Source organism: Drosophila pseudoobscura, chromosome 4 (assembly GCF_009870125.1).
Source record: "Drosophila pseudoobscura strain MV-25-SWS-2005 chromosome 4, UCI_Dpse_MV25, whole genome shotgun sequence".
In the NCBI taxonomy this organism is placed as follows: domain Eukaryota; kingdom Metazoa; phylum Arthropoda; class Insecta; order Diptera; family Drosophilidae; genus Drosophila; species Drosophila pseudoobscura.
The window spans coordinates 19,405,848-19,425,951 of record NC_046681.1 but is presented as its reverse complement, the minus strand read 5'-3'; the positions used below and the strand labels follow the sequence as shown (position 1 = coordinate 19,425,951).

Genomic DNA, 20,104 nt, shown 5'->3' with positions numbered 1-20,104 from the left:
TGGGTGATAAATAGAAAGAAAATATTAAGAGAAATTGTAGACTATTATTTTAAAAATAAAATGTATGTATCTAAAGAACTAGGCACAAAATTAACTAACAAAATAATACAAATGTTACCTAATGAAAAAATTAATGATTACTTTGAGCATACAAACGGACGTTCTAAGCTATATATGAGTTTCATGAATATATTCAAGGCTGAGCTAATATAAATTATAATTTTTACAACATATAATATATATAAAATAACATATGAATATTGTCCAGGGGCACGAAGAAATAGGATAAACATTTTGCCAAGCATAGATCAGATCAGATTTCCGTCCTCAGTAATCGTAACTTTTGTTTAAGGCCTACAACAAAACTATCACGCTATCAACTAAGTATCACTATCACTCATGGACTTTAAACTATGGACCATAAACGATAATTTTTTCGATAACTTGAACTGTGAATTCTATGACTTTTATTAAATATGTAATGCGTTGAGGTTTAATATTAAGAAAGGTATTCTTTTTGTTTTAAATATATATACATATATGTATATCGTGCTGGACCCTGCGTGCGTGCCGACCTTGGTCCTGCCGTTCCCTGGCAGGCATCCATTTTACACATATAATATCATACAAATCATACAAAGATTTTTTATCCGCTTCACATATGTTACATTTCCTTTTCAAAAAATACCAAAACCTACTAGAAATGCTGGAAAAAGAATAGGAAATCACCTTCTGTGCCAGTTTCAGCATATAATGAATATATATACTTTATGGGATCGTAAACGCTTCCTTCTGGACGTTACACATATCCATTTTAACCACAAATCTAATAAACTTCTATGTATCGGGTATAAAAAGCACATCTCAGAACTCACTGATACTCGTACTGTGCTAGGGTTTTAGTAAATGTTATAACACTTTATTGGCAACATTATAGCATCATTAGATGTACTTAGCTCGGGTTTAGTTCACGGCTTAGATTAGTCTAACTTAGGCACTATGTGAGTGGGTTTTTGTTAAAGCTTCGATTTCCTTGTGGTTTCCACCCGCAGTGGACAAAATCTCTACCAGATCAGGGCCCCTAAAAGAGTCACCACTACCATGGGGAGAGCCTTGAGGCCTTGACCGGAACTATGACCCGCAATGGCCGTGAAGTCATCTGGTCCTCGGGAGGCACGTTTCTCTGCCTTCTCGCAGAGATTGCCACAGTTGGCATGTTCGCAGATATCGCAGATATTAGACTTGGGAGCCCGATAGAACTGCCTGGCACGTCGCGCTAAAATGTAAGAAGTGACCCCATGAAATCTATGGGAAACCGAGGAAGTTATGGGCTCTCTTACCGCTGTCATAGTAGTCATACATGACGACGGCCACCGGGCGATGCTTCGTCACCTTGACCGTCTTGTAGGCATGCAGCGTGGGGCAGACCTCTCGTCTGTCCAGATAGTCAAAGTAGATGACGACCTTGGTGTCTCGGTTCTGGGTCTCCACCTTCTTGATCCGTTCACTCGACTCCAGCGTCGGCAGAGTGTCGGTGTCGACGACAAAGCCACTAGGTAGCTGTACCTCCATCACGGCCATGTTGGATCTCTGCTCCGGCTCACCCACCACGGAAACGAAGCTGGCACAGGCCGAAAGGTGCAAATAGTCGGCATGGGAGTTGCGATTCACCGTGGGATCCAGTACAAAACGTGGCCAGGCACTGGTCACATTGGTGTTGTATCTGTAGCTAACTTGGGCCAAGGCCATGCCCCGACCAGTGGCGGAAATACTCAGGTTCTTCAGGTTGCTGGGAAGCTAATTTGGAAAAGGGAATGGATACTTTAGCAGATACTTTAGGTCTGGAGTCTATGGTCTCCTACCTCAACAGTTTGCAGTGCCAGCGAGTTCTCAGCATTCACGTTGAGTATGGTTTCGGCTCCTTCGCCGTAGTGAAAGCCAATCTGCAGATTGTTTCCCTGGCTGGAGAAGCGTTCCGCGAACAGGAGCAGTGCCTGCAGTCCCACTACTGTGTCCTGGGAGGCGACAAACCCACCCTGAGCGTTGCGCTGATCCATCAGCCAGTTGAGCACGGGCAAGGCATCGCCCACCAGGTTGTTCTCCAGTAAAGCCAGCGCCGCATAGGCAGAGATCTCAACGTTGACAGTCCGTGTGGCATTGTACCAGGGAGATTGCTGCTCACCAGCCGGCGCTGTCTTGTTCCACCATTTGCGACCATCTAAGGGAAGTATTTACATTTACATTTTGTCCGGTAGGAAAGTTATGAATTATCTACTTACCCCCATTGATGGCCATCGAGTCGAGTCGCTGGAGGAAGGCTGCCTTGGCATTGTGATTGGCACGGGAGAGCACGTAGGTGCCCAGAGCCATGGCATGCAGATTGCTGGAGCCATCGAGACCCCTGGTGATGAAGTCTAGGGCCTTGTTGATGTTGTTCCGGTAATCGGGATAGGAATCCTAGTGTAGGAGGGGGCTTGGTAAATTAGGGTTAACCTTTCAAAGGAGGATTCCACTTACCACACTTTCCATCAATGCGAGGGTCACAAAAGCCGTGAGACTGATGCCATCGTCGCCGAACTGCTCGAATATATCGCCATGCTCTTCGAAACCACCATTTCCTGACTGGACACTCGCCAGGTACACGAGGGCGCTCTGCAGGACATGGCTATCTACCTGGATGAAGGGAGCCGCCTGGCGCAGGGATCGCGCCACATAGGCCGTCAGCCAAGTAGAGCTCCGTTTGGCATCCAGGCCGAAGGCACTGAAGGCACCATTCCCATGGCGATAGTACAGCAGTCGCTGGTAACCAAGAGCCAGATTATTGGTGGCCCGCAGCTCCATCTCGGGAGTGAGCTGACGAAGGCGCTAAAGGAAGAACATAATCTTGAGAGATCTGGGAATAGGAGAAATCACTGGACTTACCCCCAAATAACGCAACACCATAAGATTGGGCACAAAGTGCACCATGGTCTGCTCGCCGCAGCCCGTGGGCAGGAGGATAAGGCTCTCCAGATTGCCCAAAACGCTGCCGATCAGATCGCCCACAGCGGACACCTCGATGCTGGTCGACTCTGGAATGGCATTTCGGGGCACCATGATGCTGACGTTCTTCCTGTTCGGCGCATTCGAGTTTAGTTCGAAGAGGAAGCCCCGGTTTACACGCTCCGTGGCTCCGGGATGTTCCACCAGAAGCGTTTGCTCTACTGTGTCGCCTGCTTGGGAAGAGGCAGCCATGGCTTTCACTTGAAGGGCGCCAACACGTTTGGGGGTGACAATGAAGGAGATGGAACGGGCGGACTTTGCGGGCACCTGGAGAGATCGGCGGCTGTACAGTTCCACTTCTGCAAAACAGTAGAAAATTTTTAGATGATTGGATGGATGGGATTGGAGGGTACTCACTTGGCTTGCTGGTGGCCTTCGGATCCAGCTGCGGGAAGTCAAAGTCCAGGGCTGTGTTGTAGAAGGTGACATCGACACTCAGGTCACTTTCCCTGTTGTTATGCACCACAAATGGAATGGCAATGAGTTCATCTGAAAGAAGAAAACACGTTCAAGTTAACCATATGGCGGATTTCTATAGAGCTTCACCTCTTCTTATGGAGTAGGGCAGATCAGTGGAAATGTAGAACTCCTTGTAGGCCTCCAGTTTTCCATTCGGCGAGGACAGACCCAAGCCATTGACCGGATCCAGAGCAAAGGCTGAGACGGCCCAGGAGGTCATGTCGCTGGGAATGCGTCGATGAATGGTGTTACGTCCATCACTGCTCGCCGAGATGTTAAGGAAGAGCCAAGTGTCGGCCGGATCACGCATCACATGCACACGAGGATTGTGCCAATACGGTTTCGGGGTGTAGGAGAAGGCGTATCGTCCTTTTCCGGGTGGCAAAGTGTTCACCTCGATCTTGTGCGCCGGCCCAATGTCTGTCTTTCGCACAGTCGTCAACTTATCCTCCTCTGGGCCAGTGGAGGCCTCCCGGCCTATGGCTGGCGTGCTCTCTGCCTCCTTTTCGATGAAGTAATCCGTGTTGGACATGGTTATCACACCAGATTCCTTGCCAGGTGAGCCCACGGGGGTATTGACATCACTCAGCTCGTATGCCTTCAGGGCATCCATGAGCCGTCGGTGGGTTAGGTCATTGCCAGTCCCCAAGGCGGCGGCGTTTTGATCTACCAGCATTAGGCCCACATAGGAGTACGGCTTCGTGCTGATGCCAATATCAATGTCCTGCCCGGGAGGTGCTCTGATGGGAGCCTCTATTTGCACCTTGAAGTGAGAATTAACTGGTAACCTCATTTGAGTGAAAAGTACTTTAATATACTTACAGCATTGAGTAGATTCTCCTCGAATTGGATGACTTGTTCGTCATAGACAAACTCTCCATTGACGACCATGTAGACGAGGATTTTGGCACGCGGCATCATGGCAAACGAGGCCAGGAATTTGATAGTGTGGAAGGTGCTGTCGGGTACCTGAAGGAACAAACTCTTATGGTTTATATATTCGGAAGAATTACTCAATCAGACGTACGTCTACGCTGCGTGAGAGGATGATGTCTCCACGCCCAACCAGTTGATACATAAAGTACTTCATGGGCTCATTGGAACGCACCACCACGGATATCTCCTGATTGACCGTGGGTCTGAAGGATACAAAATCATAAGAGACATTAGAGGAAGCTTTGGGTTTTGTATTCAATGCTTACTTGTCATTCAACACCTTGGCTGTGATGTAGTTCTTGCTATGTAAATGCTTGCGTGGTACCTTGCCCACCTCGCTTATCACACCCAAATAATCGACAATAATCGAATGGAATTCATCGCTATCGCCCACAGGTACCGTGAACTTCATCTTGACTTCCCCGCGAGCATCCAGGCTGTAAGTTGAGCGATTGTACATCTCACTGCTGCCATAGACATTCGTCAAATATGCGTTGATCTCTGGCTTGAAGTCCCTCAAAGGACTGCCATCGTTGCGGGCAATGCGAGCCTTCGAATCGAAGAAGTTTTATAATTCTTTAAACTATTTAAATATACTTTTCAGGAAATACTTACAGTGGCTTCAAAGGGCACGCCGGGTATGTAGTAGCTGGGAATCTTCACTGTCTCCACGCGGTAGTGGTTCAAATGCAAAGTGAGAACTGTCGAATAGTTCTGCACAGAGCCCGTGGACTTCTCCTCTACTAGAGCATCCAAGAGATACTGCCGCTCGTAGTCCTGCTTCAGACGGAGCTCCTGCTCAATGTCAAACTCAAAATAGGCAGTACCATCGATGGGCACCACCTTGCGGGTGATCAGATCATTGACGAATGGCTGCAGGGACCCAAAGAAGGTGGGATAAATGGAGAGGGTGGCCTCACCCACAATCGGCTGACCAAAGGCATAACTGCAGGATAAATAATCAAGAATAATCCCTTCATTTTGTGCTGATCATGCGACTTACTGCGCTTTTACTGTGGCTGCTATCTTTCCATCCTTATAAATGGCATCCCTGGGCGTTTCGATGTCTACCACGAACTTGGGCAATATATGATCGAGTATCTCAAAGGTCTGGGCGTGCATCTGTTCCGCCACTTCCACGACAATGGACCACGTTCCAAAGCGCGGATAGTCGGACAGGCGAAGCTCATTCGAGTAGATGGCATTGGTGAGGCGTACATCCTTGTAGCTCCTTATGATGTTATTCCCCGAGTCCTTGATATCGACATGGACACGTCCATAGCCACGAGCGGGCTTTAGATTCGCATCGAGCACGAGCACTCTATAATGAACCAGGTCTCCGGGCTTATAGATGCTCTTGTCCGTCTGCACCAGAACTGTGTGTTGTCGGGATTCAAAGTGCAGCTGCGTTTCGTTGGTGAATTGTACGCCGCCCAGACCCTCCGATGTAAGGCGATATCGGTCGGGCTTGAGATCGGGAATCTACCAAAAATAAAGACAAAGACCACGACTAAGAAAGGAGTACAACATTAATGGAAAACTCACCTCAAAGTGCAGCAACTGTGTGGAGTAGGGCCGCAGCTCGACTGTTTTGAAGTCCGTGTAGGTGCTGCCCAGTATTCCCACCTTGAAGCGCGCGGGTTCCGGTGCCTTATGGAGGCTTACAGCCACATGAAACTGAGAGTTGGGTCGCACTGTATTCGGGGCAATGATGGAGTACAGACTGTAACGGAAGACAGTGGAGATTTTAAGTGAATTGTTTTTTGTAAGCGAATTACACCTATGCTATCTGAATCGGAATCGGAATCTGAATCTTCTCTTCGCGTCGCTATTCATTCACGCGCTTAACGGAAGACAATACCCCGAAACGGAACCCAAACCCGAACCGAATCGTACCTCTGTTACAGGGGTAATGTACTCTGCCTCCACCACAACCCCCACCTCCTCTGGGGTCAGAGCATCAGACTCTTTGCGGCAGCAGACTCTTTGCGGCATCTGTCGGAAATGCTTGGAGTCGGGGGCTGTGGCAGAGTGGCTCGAGCTATAACTATTTTTTTGTGGTTTTTCTTTCAACTCTTCCTCGCTTGGGGAATTTATATCATCAGCAAAGCCAAAACTATGCCATCAATAGACATTTGAATATGGTTTCCATGCCCATATTGTTATGTTAAGTGTGTGTCTCAAGATTCCCTTTCCGAAGAGCATCCAAGGGGCGGCTCTGTCTGATCACTGTTTGGTTTTCAATTTGAAAATCTCCACTCATTACTTGCTGGCGTTTTATTTTTTTTGGCGCTGTCTTACTTTGTTGCTTTCGTAGCAAGCTTCGGGGGCTATTCATTTAGTTGGTAGCAAGATTGCGAAATTTATGGACTGCCTCCTAACTGTGCCACACCGTCTGTCCTTCTGTCCGCCTGTCCGTGCGTCCGTCCGGTCTGCTCTTTGGCGTAATTCACAGTTTCAGCTTGTTCTAATTCCAATTGGTTTCTTGTGGCACCGCCTAACCTGTTCCCACAAAAATTTTCTTTTGTGTTTATGTCACGTTTGTTAGCCCAAAAAGTAAAAACAGGTTCGCTTAGGCAGTAAAACGGTCTTAGTAAGAGCAGGTAAATGGCAATTTCGCTTTTGCTGAAATTGGCCGCAAAAGTTGCAGCCTGAAATTTCAGTTGCAGTTCCACCACAGTGTTCCACCTGATTGGTTTTTGCTATGGACTACGATGATCACCTACATGAAATCGACTGAAATCAAGCCTTGAATGAGTGCCCGCCCCATATAAGGGGCAAAGCAGACATATCGAACGGCTAGCAAAAGAGATCATGGACCCCGACAACGATCAGGAGAGTGCCAGAAGTAGACGCCTCCAGTCTTTCACTCGGCCATCAATCAGAATTACTCTGTAGATGTACATAGATACTCGGGCTCGTCTGAGTATTGCCCCGGACTGGTCAGTCATTGAGTGTTCAAGGTGACTGCCATCGGAAATAAGTACAGACATAAGTGGCAATCCGCGTTTATGTGTCACCTTAGCAGCAGCAGAACTTGTAGCAGCAGCAAGAGCATCAGGGTGACTCAAGACGGAGAGCTTTTTGCTCCTGTTTTGCTGGCTCTCGGCCACATTGCATCACCCTAACAAAATTGGAAGCTGGAATCTGTGTGTAGGCGACAGCATCACCTCCAAAAAAACTGCGTTGGCCTCAGGTTGTTTCATACTTTAACTGCCATAATATAAACCCCATGGTTAATTCCCTGATTACATGTTGTTAATAATACATCTTCTTCCCTCACAGATGATGATGAAGATGATGGTTTCGCACGCTTGTTTCTTAAGTCTTTCATTTTCGTGGATTGTCGGGGATTAAACTGGGAGTGTGGAGAGTCGAGTGCAGAGTGATGTCATATCTTCTCATATCCCATTTTCATACGGTTTGTCACTCTGTTTGTCAGGTCTCTGGGCCTGACATAGTGTGGGATACTAACCCCTGAGCAGCTGTTTGAGTGAGTAAACAAGCTGTGACGACGACGATCAGCACTGGCGACAGCAGAATGTTGGCCATTTCCTTGCCTCTAAGCCGCATTTTGTGGGGTTGTATTTCCCGATATTGTGTGTTTGAATTGTATTAGCAAATTAAGTGTAAACACGTTTGCTCGATTGCCGCCGAATTGTGTATTGGCATCACATACTATACAGAGTCCGACTTTATCGTTTCGGTGTTCCACTCTCCGTGTGGGTAGAGTGTGCCAGCTATCTCGGTCTCTGTCTCTCAGGCGATTGCAGCAGCACCAGAAGAGCACCAGAGATTGCCAAAGACGAGTCGCGCGTTTTTGGAGCGACTTTGGTTCGTTCGTTTTTGTTTTGTTTTTTGTCTCGCGTTTTTTCTTTCACTTTCGTTTCGGAGCGCGCCCGTTCACCTGTTGCCCGCTTGAAAGCTCGCTGCCAACTGATTTTTAGTCAGGCCAGCGGTGCCGCGATTTGCAATAAAGCTGGAACCCACAGAGTGGGCGCTTCAGCTTTTGTCCAGCTTGAAAGTTTGTAACATCGAGGGTTGTTGTCCCGACTAAGCGATGATAAAAGCTCTACAAGTCTTATTATTATTTTAAGAATCTTGAGCTGTTTTTAAATCTTTGATAACAAAAAGAACAGATTATGGAATAGTAGTTCTACTAGTACTTATATTATTAATTTCATGCTGTATTGTTCCCCAAAGTTATCTCTCTTGGAAGCTTTTTGATTAATAGTTTCATAAAATCAACGCCTAAATTTTGTCGGGGTATTTCCCTCTTAATTAATTGCGTAAGAAAAATACCCAAATCATATTCAATATTTACATAATATTTAGCACAATAGGGCGTCTTTAGAGCGTTTTCAATGCACGATGCGGTTAATGCTCTCACCAGAACATCTGGATTTCTGGAAAAGAAATATAAAAGAAAAGAGAAGTGAAAGAAAAGCTGAATATAGGTCTGACATGCGACTACATTGCTAAATAAATTCGTTTTATTTAATTTTGATTTTTACGTTTAATGGCATAATTAATATTAAATACATAGCGCGGGCTTAACCCGTAAAATCTTATCGGAACGCTACTAAGAACTGATAACACAGGTCAAACATCTCGCTGATCACCCTCACATCTCACACTGCCTTTGGTTCAATCAAAACAAATAAACACAGAGATTTATCATCAGTGACGTAGAGATCATATACCTACCGATCGTGCGGATCTATTGGAGCGCGACAAAATTCCCCGCAACAAACAAAATAGAGAGACGCGACGCCCCAACGAATGGGAGAGAGATCGGATCGGGAGCCGATGTCCGATCACTTGGAAATCGTATTTAAGCCCCGTCTCGTTTCAAGCGCAGCTCATTTTGGATCGTGCCGGCCACTGTGTTCGTCTCTTGAGGTCAGTTCTTGATTGTTCGCGTGTGAATGAGAAGGAGAGAGAGAACAAAAAAAAAGCATTGTCATAAACCTTCGCGTGAAATAAGACAACATATATACAATATTATGTGCCAGAAATAATCAAAATTCTTTTACAGCTTGTGTCGTGACCCGTTGCCAAAATGTTGAGGATATGTCTCAGTGTTTTTCTGTTGCAATTCGCATTGTTAATCAATGCCACCGGGTGAGTTCTGTTATACAGAGTCATATACATGCATACATATGTATACGTACATACATATGTATATGGTCCAATCGATCGCTTATCAGTATAACTAAGGAAGGTTACTGTCAGGTGCCATATGAACCAATAAACTGATATTCAAATAATAGACTATGTCAATAAAGTTGTGTATGCACCCAGCCAGTGTATGCCTGGCCACGTCTACTATCCAGATAATGTTCAAGTGTCACTCTTTTGGTTCCCTTCAAACCGGTTAAAAAAAGCCTTGCAGTCTGGAGTAGATGGCTTTCTTCTCTGGGGAGAGGTGCTCGTTTCACTGATTATCGGAACACGCGTCTGCCTAGGGGGGAAGCACAGCGGGACATTCAATGGGGGAAAAACAGAGAACCTTTTTGTTTGTAACATACAAATTTTGTGAGTGTGGGATCCGCTTAATTGCGGGTGTCATAAAAGTTTAATATTCATATACCCTGTACCCCATCGTGATCTTGGGAGTATGTTTTTGATTACGTGAGACAGGGACAGTACAGAAACTACTATATAAAGCCAATGATCTCTATTTTTAGAGGTATGGACTATAAAAACATCATATTTCATGTCCGACAGTATATAAGAGGTACCGCACAGCTTGTTACACTCAAGAACACCATTATATTATTTGTTTTGCATTATCAGATTCAAACAGAATCAATCATAGAGAATAGAGAATCAGAATACAGTCATTAATTAGCGAATTATACATGGAATTGCAATTAAGAAATGGGAATCGTAATCCGCGACTGATAGTTCATTGCCAGCAATCAGTTTTGTTTAATTAAACAAATCTTTTGTGTACATATATTGCAGCCTCTATTCGGTTGTGGGGCCTGGCACCATCCGCTCCAACTTCAGGTACAATGTGGCCGTGTCCGTGCACAAGGCGGACGGCCCCAGCCAGATGAGAATCAGCCTCAATGGGCCCTCCTACAACGAGACAAAGGAGATCGAGGTAGAGCCCATGTCCACCCAGAATGTGGAGTTCGATGTGCCGAAGCTGGCAAGCGGGGACTACAATCTGACAGCTGTCGGAGTGACGGGCATCGTCTTCCAGAACTCCACCAAGCTGAACCATGCCGACGATAAGCTCCCGACCTTCATTCAGACCGATAAGGCCACCTACAAGCCCGCCGATCTTGTGCAGTTCCGAGTACTATTCGTCGACGAGTACACTAGACCGGCCAAGATCGACAAGCCCATCACGATAGCCATCACTGATGGGGCCCAGAACCGCATTAAACAGCTGTCGGACATCAAGCTGACGAAGGGCGTGTACTCCGGGGAGCTGCAGCTATCCGAGCAGCCAGTGCTGGGCACCTGGAAGATCGCCGTGAGTGTGGACGGCGATGGCACGGAGACCAAGACATTCGAAGTGGACAAGTATGTGCTGCCCAAGTTCGAGGTGATCGTGGAGTCGCCCAAGGACGTGGCCGTGCAGGATAAGGTGGTGAAGGCCACGATCAGGGCTAAGTACACCTACGGCAAGCCGGTCAAGGGCAAGGCAACCGTCTCGATCGAACCAAATTTTGCACACTATCTGAACCATGAATTTGGAAAACAGGAAAAGACGATCAATGTCGATGGCAAGGGACACGTGGAGTTCAGCATCGAAGGCAACCAATACCGTGGCGGCTACTCTCCTCCTCTGAAAATCCTGGCCATCGTCACCGAGGAGCTGACGGGCAACAAGCAGAATGCTACAACGATTGTCAATCTGCACAGCCAACGCTACAAGATCGAGGGTGTCGACAATCCTCCCTCATATCAGCCGGGCAAGGCCTTTGTCTTTCAGATTGTGGTCAAGAATGTGGATGGTTCGCCGGTCAGGGATTCCACGAAGAAGGTCAAACTGAGCTTCATGAACGGGAATCGATTTTCCGGAGGAACTCGGCAGGAGTTCAACTTTGAGGGACCTCTAAACGAACACGGCATGGCCTCCTTCAACGTCACTCTGCCCGAAATGGAAATGAGTTATGTGAGCATAAATGCCGAGTTCGGAGACTCCTCATCCTACGTGGGGAGCATCTCAAAGTTCCATCCTGCCTTAGAAACCGACGAACCACTCAAGATTGAAGTGAAGACCAAGACGTAAGTACGGCGGAACACTTTCACCGTAATGTGATAGGCAAACTTTTGCTTTTCTTCAGGCCAAAACTAGGCGAGACTGTTTCCTTTGATGTCAAGTCGAATGCCGATATACCCTACTTTGTGTACACGATTGTCGCCAGGGGAAACATCGTGGACACCGACTATGTGGATGTACCAAAGGGCCGCAAGACTCACACGGTCAAGTTTGTGCCCAGCTTTGCGATGGTACCCCTGGCCACGATCTTCGTGCACTACATCTTTGACAACGAGCTGCGCTTTGAAGAGAAACGAATCAACTTCGAGATGGATTTCACCAACTCGGTGGGTCCTCAAGGGTTTGTCTTTAAAGCGGCATGTACTAACCAGAACTATTTAATAGATTGAAATATCTGCGCCGGCGGATGCAAAGCCCAGCGAAGAGATTAAGCTGCGTGTGAAGACGGATGCCGATTCTTTTGTGGGCCTTCTCGGAGTGGACCAGAGTGTTCTGCTGCTGAAGTCCGGCAACGATCTGAACCGTGATGAGATCTTCAACAGCCTCAGCAAATACCAAACGACGACCCCCTATCGTCGCGGCTTTGGCCGATATCCTGGAGAGACCTCAGGATTGGTGACCCTGACCAATGCCAACTATCCCTACAATACGGGTAAGACTGGGTTCGAATATATGTATATTCTGTAGACCATTTTGAGGGATTGTTAAATATTGCAAAGAGTTTGTTTGGTCGCATTGGAAAAAGGAGAACTTAAGCCGCATTTCCATCAGATTTCCCCGACTATGTTAACGAAGAGCCGCAAGTGGAAGCAAATTTTCAAGCCATACCTATTAGTGTTGGCAGTCCACCATTGGGATTTGGTAATGCCATTTACAATCGGGAGCCAGTGATTAACGGCGACCCAGAAATGCCAATACGTCAGAACTTTGCCGAGGTCTGGATATATGACGAAAGCCGGAGGTGGGTGCCGCCCTCGAACGTCTACACACGATAATGCACCTTAACGCACAGCTCTCTATGCTTCCTAATCACAAATCTATGGCTTTCTAAGGCTGAGGCTCTCTCGACGCCATGCACCAATACTAATACTTGAAACTTGCTTGTGCAGAACATGCGATTTTTCGTAGATACTCGTATAAAAGAGTTTCCAAAGAACTCGGAAAGGTACTACAAGTAATCGTATATGAAAAATCGAATACCCCCCACCCAAATTTTAGCTGTTCAGTATGCTGATGCTGGTTTGTATATGACGGACAACTTTGAGTACGAAGAAGCAGAAGTAGACGACGATATTGATACCGTTGATTCGCACTCGCCGTCTGAAACGAAGACAGACATCGTACGCACAAACTTTGCCGAGATCTGGATATGGCATTCGCAATCCACCGGCCACGGGAGGTGGGTCTACGGTTATCTAAGTAGTGCATGAACCCCCCTCCGAATGCACACCAGTCATCTCTATCCAAAAAAGTAGATTAAAATCTAACTCCACCTTGAAAAAACTAGTTCAACTTTAGGCTTTAACCATATACTAATGATATACATATATATATATCCCGATGCAGATGATCTTATAGTACCTTTCTTTGTACTAAATTCGCCAATGCCGGTTGCATTTTCGATTGCGGGGGCACCTGGAATACCCGGCCCTCCAGGTCCTGCTTCAGCCTCAGGCGCAGTCCTTCCACAGATTCGGAAAGAGTTTCCGGAGAATTGGATATTTTACAATGCCGAAAAGTAACCATAATTGAATGAATACTCTTCCCCGTTGTGCTTTTTGTGTGTGTTTGGGTATCAGTAGGATTAACTCTCTCTCCACGCTTTGAATGCCCTAGCTTCCTCCTACTAAAATCAACCGTCAGTTGCAAGAGTCTTCCTTTAACATACTATAGCGATGGAACTGCTGTCTCCGCCCTTCATTTGGTTTTTACATCGACCTTCTATGCCTATTAGGAAGACGGTGGTTCTCAAGACCTCTGCAGCGTTTTCCAGCATTAGGAAATGGTATAATGAATCAAAATCTCCTACCAATGATACCATCTGTATTTTTGAGCACCACAACGCCACCATCACCTACAGCCTCAGTGCCCCATATTCGAAAAGAGTTTCCGGAAAACTGGATATTTTACAATGCTGAAAAGTATGACCCTTTAGGCCTAGTTTTTGTGTGTAGAAGGTGTGCTCTATGTGCTTGACTAACAACACTACTTTTAAGTTATGGCTACACAAATGCAAAACCATATCTCACCATTATCTATTGTGCTAGATCTGATTGGACAGCCTCAAAATTTTTTTTGGTTAAGCTCCTCAGGGGATGCTTTCTTACAATTAATCAATATCTTATTAGGTTATCCTAGGTGGTTTTCCTCAGGAGACTATTTCTTAAGGTCTGGAGGAATTGAAGCACGTACTTGGTATGCGATGCCGCAATCCCGCGCCTTTGGCGCAGGCCTTGCGGCTGCTTCGGCATCAGAACCACAATATTACGGAGAATTGGCACCATCGGCACGAGCAACAGCCCCACCACCAGTGATACGTAAAGAGTTTCCGGACACGTGGATATTCCTAAATAGTTCCGAGTAAATTCTATTCACTTAATGGCATGACTTTGGGGGACTCACAAGACATTCCCTCATCAGCCCATAATAAATGGCATTCAAATTTATATTTCAAGAACCAAATGATTCCAAGTGAAAGCCCATATCTCATCAATACCTATTGTGCTAGGTCTGATACGCCCTCCAAATTGGTTATAGGTTGAAGCTCCTCAACGGATGCCTCCACAATGTTAATCAACATCTAATTCCCAGATCTCAGACAGTCGTTTATCACTCACTAGCTGAAGAACCCGAGCACCGCCGTAGTTATGATCACATTATTGTGGCTCATGCTGAATATTATGCACCACCAGCACTTCCACTGATACGTAAAGAGTTTCCAGATACTTGGATATTCTTAAATAGTCCCAAATAAATTCTGTTCACTTAATGCCATGCACTGTTAACTGTGGGGTGACTCATAAGACATTCCCTCATCAGCGTAAATGAATATTTCAAAAACCAAATGACCAGTCGGCATACCTAAGAAAGTTCCGTGAAACTAAGAAAAGCATTCCACCGAAGAGTAACCTAACTGAAGTTCCTTTCCACTAACATTTTCCCAGCTCTTTCCCCCTGCATGTTGTCATTGTTTGAGAGGTGGAAGGATATATGTATATATAAGTGTCAACTAAATCGTCAGTTCATTTAATCCATTACGTGGATCGTCCGTTACTGTATATGTGGTGTATCATACTTTATAAATGAGGTGAAAATTAATCGTATAATCTTCAATAGAACGGATGCCGATGGCTTCACTTTTGCGAAGAAAGTCCCGGATACCATTACCTCATGGGTTGTCACGGGCTTCTCGCTGAACCCCAGCTCGGGCATCGCCCTGACCAAGAACCCCAGCAAAATCCGAGTATTCCAGCCATTCTTTGTGTCCACCAACTTGCCGTATTCCGTGAAAAGGGGTAAGTGCTCAAATCCCTAAGCCAAAATCAACTTCAACTCATCCCCGTCTCGTGGGTTCACTGAAGGCGAAGTGATAGCTATACCCGTGATCATATTCAACTACTTGGACAAGACCCTCGATGCCGAGGTCACCATGGACAACACGGATAAAGAGTTCGAGTTCACAGAGGCCACCAACGAGGTGGAGGAGAAGGCCAGCGACGAGGTGCGCCGAGTAAAACGCGTAACGATACCCGCGAACAGCGGCAAGAGCGTCTCGTTTATGATTCGCCCCAAGACTGTGGGCTCCACCACCCTGAAGATTACCGCCACTTCGCCCCTAGCCGGCGACACCATTCACCAGAAGTTGAAGGTGGAGCCCGAGGGTGTCACTCAGTTCGTGAATCGAGCGGTTTTCATCAACCTGAAGGAACAGCCCGAGATGTCGGAGACCCTCGAAGTGCAGATACCCACGGAGGCGGTGCGCGACTCGGAGTTTATCGAGTTCTCGGTGATGGGCGACCTGCTGGGTCCCACACTCCAGAATCTCGACAATCTGGTGCGAATGCCGTACGGCTGCGGGGAGCAGAACATGGTGAACTTTGTGCCCAACATCCTGGTGCTGAAGTACTTGGAGGTGACCAACCGCAAGATGCCCAGCATTGAGGCCAAGGCAAGGAAGTTCCTGGAGATCGGCTACCAGCGGGAGCTGACCTACAAGCACGACGATGGCTCCTACAGTGCTTTCGGCAAGTCCGATCCGTCGGGCAGCACTTGGCTCACCGCCTACGTAATGCGATCCTTCCACCAGGCGGGCAAGTACACCGATGTGGATCCCAAGGTGGTGACCGCTGGCCTCGACTTCCTGCTGTCCAAGCAGAAGGAGAACGGAGAGTTCCCTGAGGTGGGAAAGCTCTTCGATAACGCCAATCAGAATGAGTTGGCTCTCACTTCTTTCGTCCTGCTGGCCTTCTTCGAGAACCATGTAAGTACTGATTGGTCTTTGAATATGAAATCTGACTAACTTTTGGCCATCTTTGCAGGAGCTCATTCCCAAGTACCAGAGTGCCATTGACAAGGGTGTGCAGTATGTGGCCGAGGAGGTGGACAAGACCGAGGATCAATATGCTCTGGCCATTGCCGCTGTGGCCCTGCAGCTGGCCAAGCATCCGCAGGCCGAGAAGGTGCTGGCCAAGCTGGAGAGCGAGGCCAAGCAGGAGAACGACCGCAAGTGGTGGTCCAAGGCAACGGAAGCCAGCGGCGAGCAGTCCAGTCGCCTCACCATCTGGCGTCCCCGCAGCAACGATGTGGAGATCACCTCCTACGTGCTGCTGGCGCTCCTCGAGAAGAATCCCGCGGAGACGGCGTTGCCCATCATCAAGTGGCTGATTGGGCAGCGCAACAGCAACGGAGGTTTTGCCTCGACCCAGGACACAGTCATCGGCCTGCAGGCACTGACCAAATTCGCCTACAAGACTGGCTCGGGCAGTGGCACAATGGACGTTGAGTTTGTTCCCTCGAACGGCACCAAGTCCACCATCAAGGTGGAACCCGAAAACGCCCTGGTGCTGCAGACCCACGTACTGCCAAAGACCACGCGTAAGGTCGATTTCACGGCCAAGGGCACGGGGTCGGCGATGGTTCAGCTCTCGTATCGCTACAACCTGGCCGAGAAGGACAAGAAGCCCAGCTTCAAGGTGACGCCCACGGTGAAGGACACCACCTCCAGCCAGCTGCTGGTGGTCGACATTTGCGCCGAGTACATTCCACTCGAGGATGGCGACAAGGAAAAGGACTCCAATATGGCTGTCATGGAGATCGTTCTGCCCTCCGGCTTTGTGGGGGATGCCGATAGTCTGAGCAAAATCCAGGCCGTCGACCGGGTGAAGCGGGTGGAAACCAAGAACTCCGACTCCACGGTCATTGTGTACTTTGACAGCCTGACACCCGGCGATGTGAAGTGCCTGCCCGTGGAGGCAACCAAGGCGCATGCTGTGGCCAAACAGAAGCCCGCCGCCGTTTCCCTCTACGACTATTACGACACGGAACGCCGTGCCACCGAGTACTACCAGGTGAAGTCCTCCCTCTGCGATATCTGCGAGGGCAGCGACTGTGGCACCGGTTGCAAGAAAGAGTGAAGGAGTGAAGAAGAGTGAAGCTTGCAAAATAAATAAATAATCTAATCAGGTCTATGAAAATGTACTAGGTCTCTTTTATTTCCTTGCCTTCTCTGCATCTATGAGTCTAGGGAATAGCAATGTTTAGAATAGATTTACGGTGGGATTGTTTGATAAACTTACTTTTGAACATCGGGCACCAACAGCTGCACATTAAACGACTCCTTCGTCACCGTGTTGTTAAATTCTTGTAGCACCCTTGGATGTACCATTATGTCCACCTCGTTCTTGCCTATGCGCCACAAATTATACTAGATGAAAGGATGAAAAACAACATTATTAGTAAATGAATGCCACTCGTAAAGCAACAGGTAATCTCTCACCATCTCGGGATCAGACAGCAGAAATTCGATCACTTCAAAGTGACTTTTAGTGTGGATTCCCACCCGAAACACCTTATAATTTGCATACGAAGTCCTTATGGATGGCTTGGTGGTTTGAGGTTCCACTGTTACTGAGACTGGAGCTGGGACAGGGAGCCCCGTGGCTTGGAGAACACCAAAACAGAGCAATGCAATCACGAACAGCATTCTGAGAGAACTGGCACTAAGTGGGGCTCAAAAGAATTCTTTATAAATATAGGAATATTTCCTCAACAGATGGCAGCTGTTGCTTTGTCCCTTGATTAATAGGTCGTTTAGCTGGAAAAAGTGTTTCAGCATATGAATTCCGGGGTACCATCCATCGAATACTCATAGTATCAAATGTAGTTTCAGGGCTGCGGGAAAGTACAAACTATCGGATGAGAGTATCGGTGATACAGCAATGATAGACTAAAAGTACCTATCAGCAAAGACTATAAAATACCGAGATATTCCATCAGAATTCTTCACGGTAAGGTGTATTGGTACTTCAATTCTCTCTTGGGCTATCCTTCGCCTCTAACAGCGGCCCCGCTGTCTGCTGCTGATTCGATCCACAGAATCCAACAACAAAACACACAGCAAAATACCCTCGCCCTAACCAATGTTTCAAAACGGAATGCCAGATAATACAATAGCAAATTCTGTATCTTCTATACCTTCCAATTTAATTGAGAAATACCAATGAATATTGCCAGTAAGCTCTTGAATTTCTGTATCTTTACAACCCAATTGAGACTAAGGGAAAACCGAGCGATAAAGCTGGCTGGCTACCTGAAGAGAAATAGTCGCTTATTCTATGCCAAGCACTGAACATGGGCTTCACCTTCACTTTGCTCTTGGCTCTGGCGCTGCTCCACATCGCCCTGGGGGCATCTGTGGGTCAGGACAGCAGGATACGATATGACAACTACTCTGTCTATAAGGTCAAGTACGAGAGTCTCGGACAGCGCAATCTTCTGCGGCAACTGGCAGAGGATCGGCATAATGTGAGTGAATTTCTACGCATAAAGTCTGGGAGTCTCTAATATAATCCCCCCTTCAGTTCAGGTTGTGGCATGAGGCCAAGGATGAGCTGCACCTGATGATCAGCCCCTACGGTTTGCCCGAGTTCCAGGCGGAAGTGTTGAAGGCCAATGTCAGTGCGGAGATCTTCATACCCAATGTGCAGGAGTAGGTAGTGCCTATTAAGAGGTTCGGTTCCCTTATGTAATTCTCTCCCATCTGTTGCGCAGGCTAATCGACGTGGAGACAGCTGAAAACTCCAGAGCCTCGAGCGATGAGTTTGGCTGGAAAAAGTACAATTCGTTGGCTGAAATTGAGGACTGGTTGGACGATATACTCGCCAGATATCCGGTAATTACGGAAGGTTTTGTCTTGGGTACATCCTACGAGGGTCGCACCATACGCGGCCTGAAGATCTCCTACAAATCGGGAAATCCCGGTGTCTTTATTGAGTCCAACATTCATGCCCGCGAATGGATAACTTCGGCCACGGCCACATGGCTTATCAATCAGTTTCTCACCTCCGAGGATCCACTGGTAAGGACCTTGGCTGAGAGCCACGACTGGTACATTGTGCCGGTGCTAAATGTAGATGGATTTGTGTACACCCATGAAAAGGTAAGGATTTCTGTACCTCCTTTATAGCTCATTAACATTTTTTGATCTAAAGGATCGCATGTGGCGCAAGACGCGTCAGCCCTCGGAGATTTCTGCCTGCGTTGGCGTCGATCCCAATCGCAATTACGACTCCCATTGGATGGAGAACGGTGGTGCCTCCTCGAACCCCTGTGCCGAGGACTATGGGGGACCGCATGCCTTCTCCGAGCCGGAGATCCAGGCCATGTCCGACTTTGTGGGCAGCATCAAGGAGAAGCTCAATGTGATGCTAGCCTTTCACTCCTACAGCCAGCTACTGCTCTCGCCCTATGGCCATACCAAAGAGGAATATCCCGAAAATTTCGACGATCTGATGGAGGTGGCCAAGGCCTATGGCGATGCGGTTGAGGCGTTCCCCTATGGCACAGTCTACAGATATGGTTCTGCTGCGGGAATACTTTGTAAGTAGTGCGGAGAGACTGGCCATATTTGAGGGTAAATAATGGGTTGTTGTTATGTGTAGATCCCGCCTCGGGGGCAACCAATGACTGGGCCTACAACGAGCAGGGCATCGAGATATCCTACACCATCGAGTTCCGGGACACGGGTCGCTATGGCTTCATCCTGCCCCCGGTGCACATCGTGCCCAATGCTGAGGAGGCGCTCATTGGGATTACCGCATTGTTAGATAAGTGTAAAACGTTGGGTTATCTGGAGCTCAAATATGATTTGTAATCGAAAGCATAATAAAAGAATTAAGATTCGATTACGGTAGCGATTACGATGGG

General features: G+C 47.4%; 4 protein-coding genes across 8 annotated transcripts; 2 read left to right on the top strand and 2 right to left on the bottom strand.

The window, feature by feature from the left end:
* Nucleotides 1-892: 892 nt before the first annotated feature.
* Nucleotides 893-8,383, bottom strand: Tep3 (Thioester-containing protein 3). Its single transcript, XM_001356426.4, has 15 exons — nucleotides 7,913-8,383; nucleotides 5,983-6,160; nucleotides 5,441-5,919; nucleotides 5,053-5,383; nucleotides 4,704-4,987; nucleotides 4,529-4,640; nucleotides 4,324-4,470; nucleotides 3,589-4,264; nucleotides 3,400-3,531; nucleotides 2,923-3,341; nucleotides 2,518-2,865; nucleotides 2,280-2,457; nucleotides 1,863-2,218; nucleotides 1,341-1,797; nucleotides 893-1,276 (listed from the first exon to the last, which is right to left on the bottom strand). The coding sequence occupies exons 1-15, from the start codon at nucleotides 8,008-8,010 to the stop codon at nucleotides 1,065-1,067; spliced, it is 4,407 nt and encodes a 1,468-aa protein (XP_001356462.4). The 5' UTR covers nucleotides 8,011-8,383; the 3' UTR covers nucleotides 893-1,064.
* An 894-nt stretch (nucleotides 8,384-9,277) lies between these two features.
* Tep2 (Thioester-containing protein 2) lies at nucleotides 9,278-17,377 on the top strand. 5 transcript variants are annotated; one of them, XM_015180350.2, is made up of 9 exons: nucleotides 9,278-9,339; nucleotides 9,476-9,561; nucleotides 10,408-11,685; nucleotides 11,745-12,006; nucleotides 12,065-12,332; nucleotides 14,029-14,260; nucleotides 15,017-15,195; nucleotides 15,262-16,160; nucleotides 16,219-17,377. In XM_015180350.2, the coding sequence occupies exons 2-9, from the start codon at nucleotides 9,500-9,502 to the stop codon at nucleotides 17,311-17,313; spliced, it is 4,275 nt and encodes a 1,424-aa protein (XP_015035836.2). In that variant the 5' UTR covers nucleotides 9,278-9,339; nucleotides 9,476-9,499; the 3' UTR covers nucleotides 17,314-17,377. The 5 variants fall into 5 exon arrangements, with proteins under 5 accessions (XP_015035836.2, XP_001356461.4, XP_015035838.2 ...); XM_001356425.4 differs by lacking the exon at nucleotides 14,029-14,260 and adding an exon at nucleotides 13,635-13,821; XM_015180352.2 differs by lacking the exon at nucleotides 14,029-14,260 and adding an exon at nucleotides 12,899-13,079.
* On the bottom strand, nucleotides 17,364-17,909 carry LOC6902824 (uncharacterized). Its single transcript, XM_002132525.3, has 3 exons — nucleotides 17,676-17,909; nucleotides 17,476-17,603; nucleotides 17,364-17,419 (listed from the first exon to the last, which is right to left on the bottom strand). The coding sequence occupies exons 1-3, from the start codon at nucleotides 17,880-17,882 to the stop codon at nucleotides 17,389-17,391; spliced, it is 366 nt and encodes a 121-aa protein (XP_002132561.2). The 5' UTR covers nucleotides 17,883-17,909; the 3' UTR covers nucleotides 17,364-17,388.
* Nucleotides 17,910-18,493: 584 nt separating this feature from the next.
* LOC4816852 (zinc carboxypeptidase) lies at nucleotides 18,494-20,100 on the top strand. The gene is made up of 5 exons (XM_001356423.4): nucleotides 18,494-18,703; nucleotides 18,760-18,887; nucleotides 18,950-19,337; nucleotides 19,390-19,777; nucleotides 19,840-20,100. Exons 1-5 carry the CDS (start codon nucleotides 18,530-18,532, stop codon nucleotides 20,049-20,051), a joined length of 1,290 nt encoding a protein of 429 aa, XP_001356459.3. The 5' UTR covers nucleotides 18,494-18,529; the 3' UTR covers nucleotides 20,052-20,100.
* Nucleotides 20,101-20,104: the final 4 nt, after the last annotated feature.

Bases quoted from the DNA above. Each gene is read 5' to 3' on its own strand.
- LOC4816852 (XM_001356423.4), top strand. From the start codon at position 18,530: ATGGGCTTCACCTTCACTTTGCTCTTGGCTCTGGCGCTGCTCCACATC. The intron at 19,338-19,389 runs GTAAGGATTTCT...TTTGATCTAAAG, and splicing joins TTGTGTACACCCATGAAAAG to GATCGCATGTGGCGCAAGAC. The intron at 19,778-19,839 runs GTAAGTAGTGCG...TGTTATGTGTAG, and splicing joins TTCTGCTGCGGGAATACTTT to ATCCCGCCTCGGGGGCAACC.
- LOC6902824 (XM_002132525.3), bottom strand. From the start codon at position 17,882: ATGCTGTTCGTGATTGCATTGCTCTGTTTTGGTGTTCTCCAAGCCACG. The intron at 17,604-17,675 runs GTGAGAGATTAC...CCTTTCATCTAG, and splicing joins TGCTGTCTGATCCCGAGATG to TATAATTTGTGGCGCATAGG. The intron at 17,420-17,475 runs GTAAGTTTATCA...GCTATTCCCTAG, and splicing joins TTGGTGCCCGATGTTCAAAA to ACTCATAGATGCAGAGAAGG.
- Tep3 (XM_001356426.4), bottom strand. From the start codon at position 8,010: ATGCGGCTTAGAGGCAAGGAAATGGCCAACATTCTGCTGTCGCCAGTG. The intron at 2,458-2,517 runs GTAAGTGGAATC...CTCCTACACTAG, and splicing joins TCGCATTGATGGAAAGTGTG to GATTCCTATCCCGATTACCG. The intron at 1,277-1,340 runs GTAAGAGAGCCC...CTTACATTTTAG, and splicing joins GTATGACTACTATGACAGCG to CGCGACGTGCCAGGCAGTTC.
- Tep2 (XM_015180350.2), top strand. From the start codon at position 9,500: ATGTTGAGGATATGTCTCAGTGTTTTTCTGTTGCAATTCGCATTGTTA. The intron at 12,007-12,064 runs GTGGGTCCTCAA...ACTATTTAATAG, and splicing joins AGATGGATTTCACCAACTCG to ATTGAAATATCTGCGCCGGC. The intron at 12,333-14,028 runs GTAAGACTGGGT...ATATCTTATTAG, and splicing joins CAACTATCCCTACAATACGG to GTTATCCTAGGTGGTTTTCC.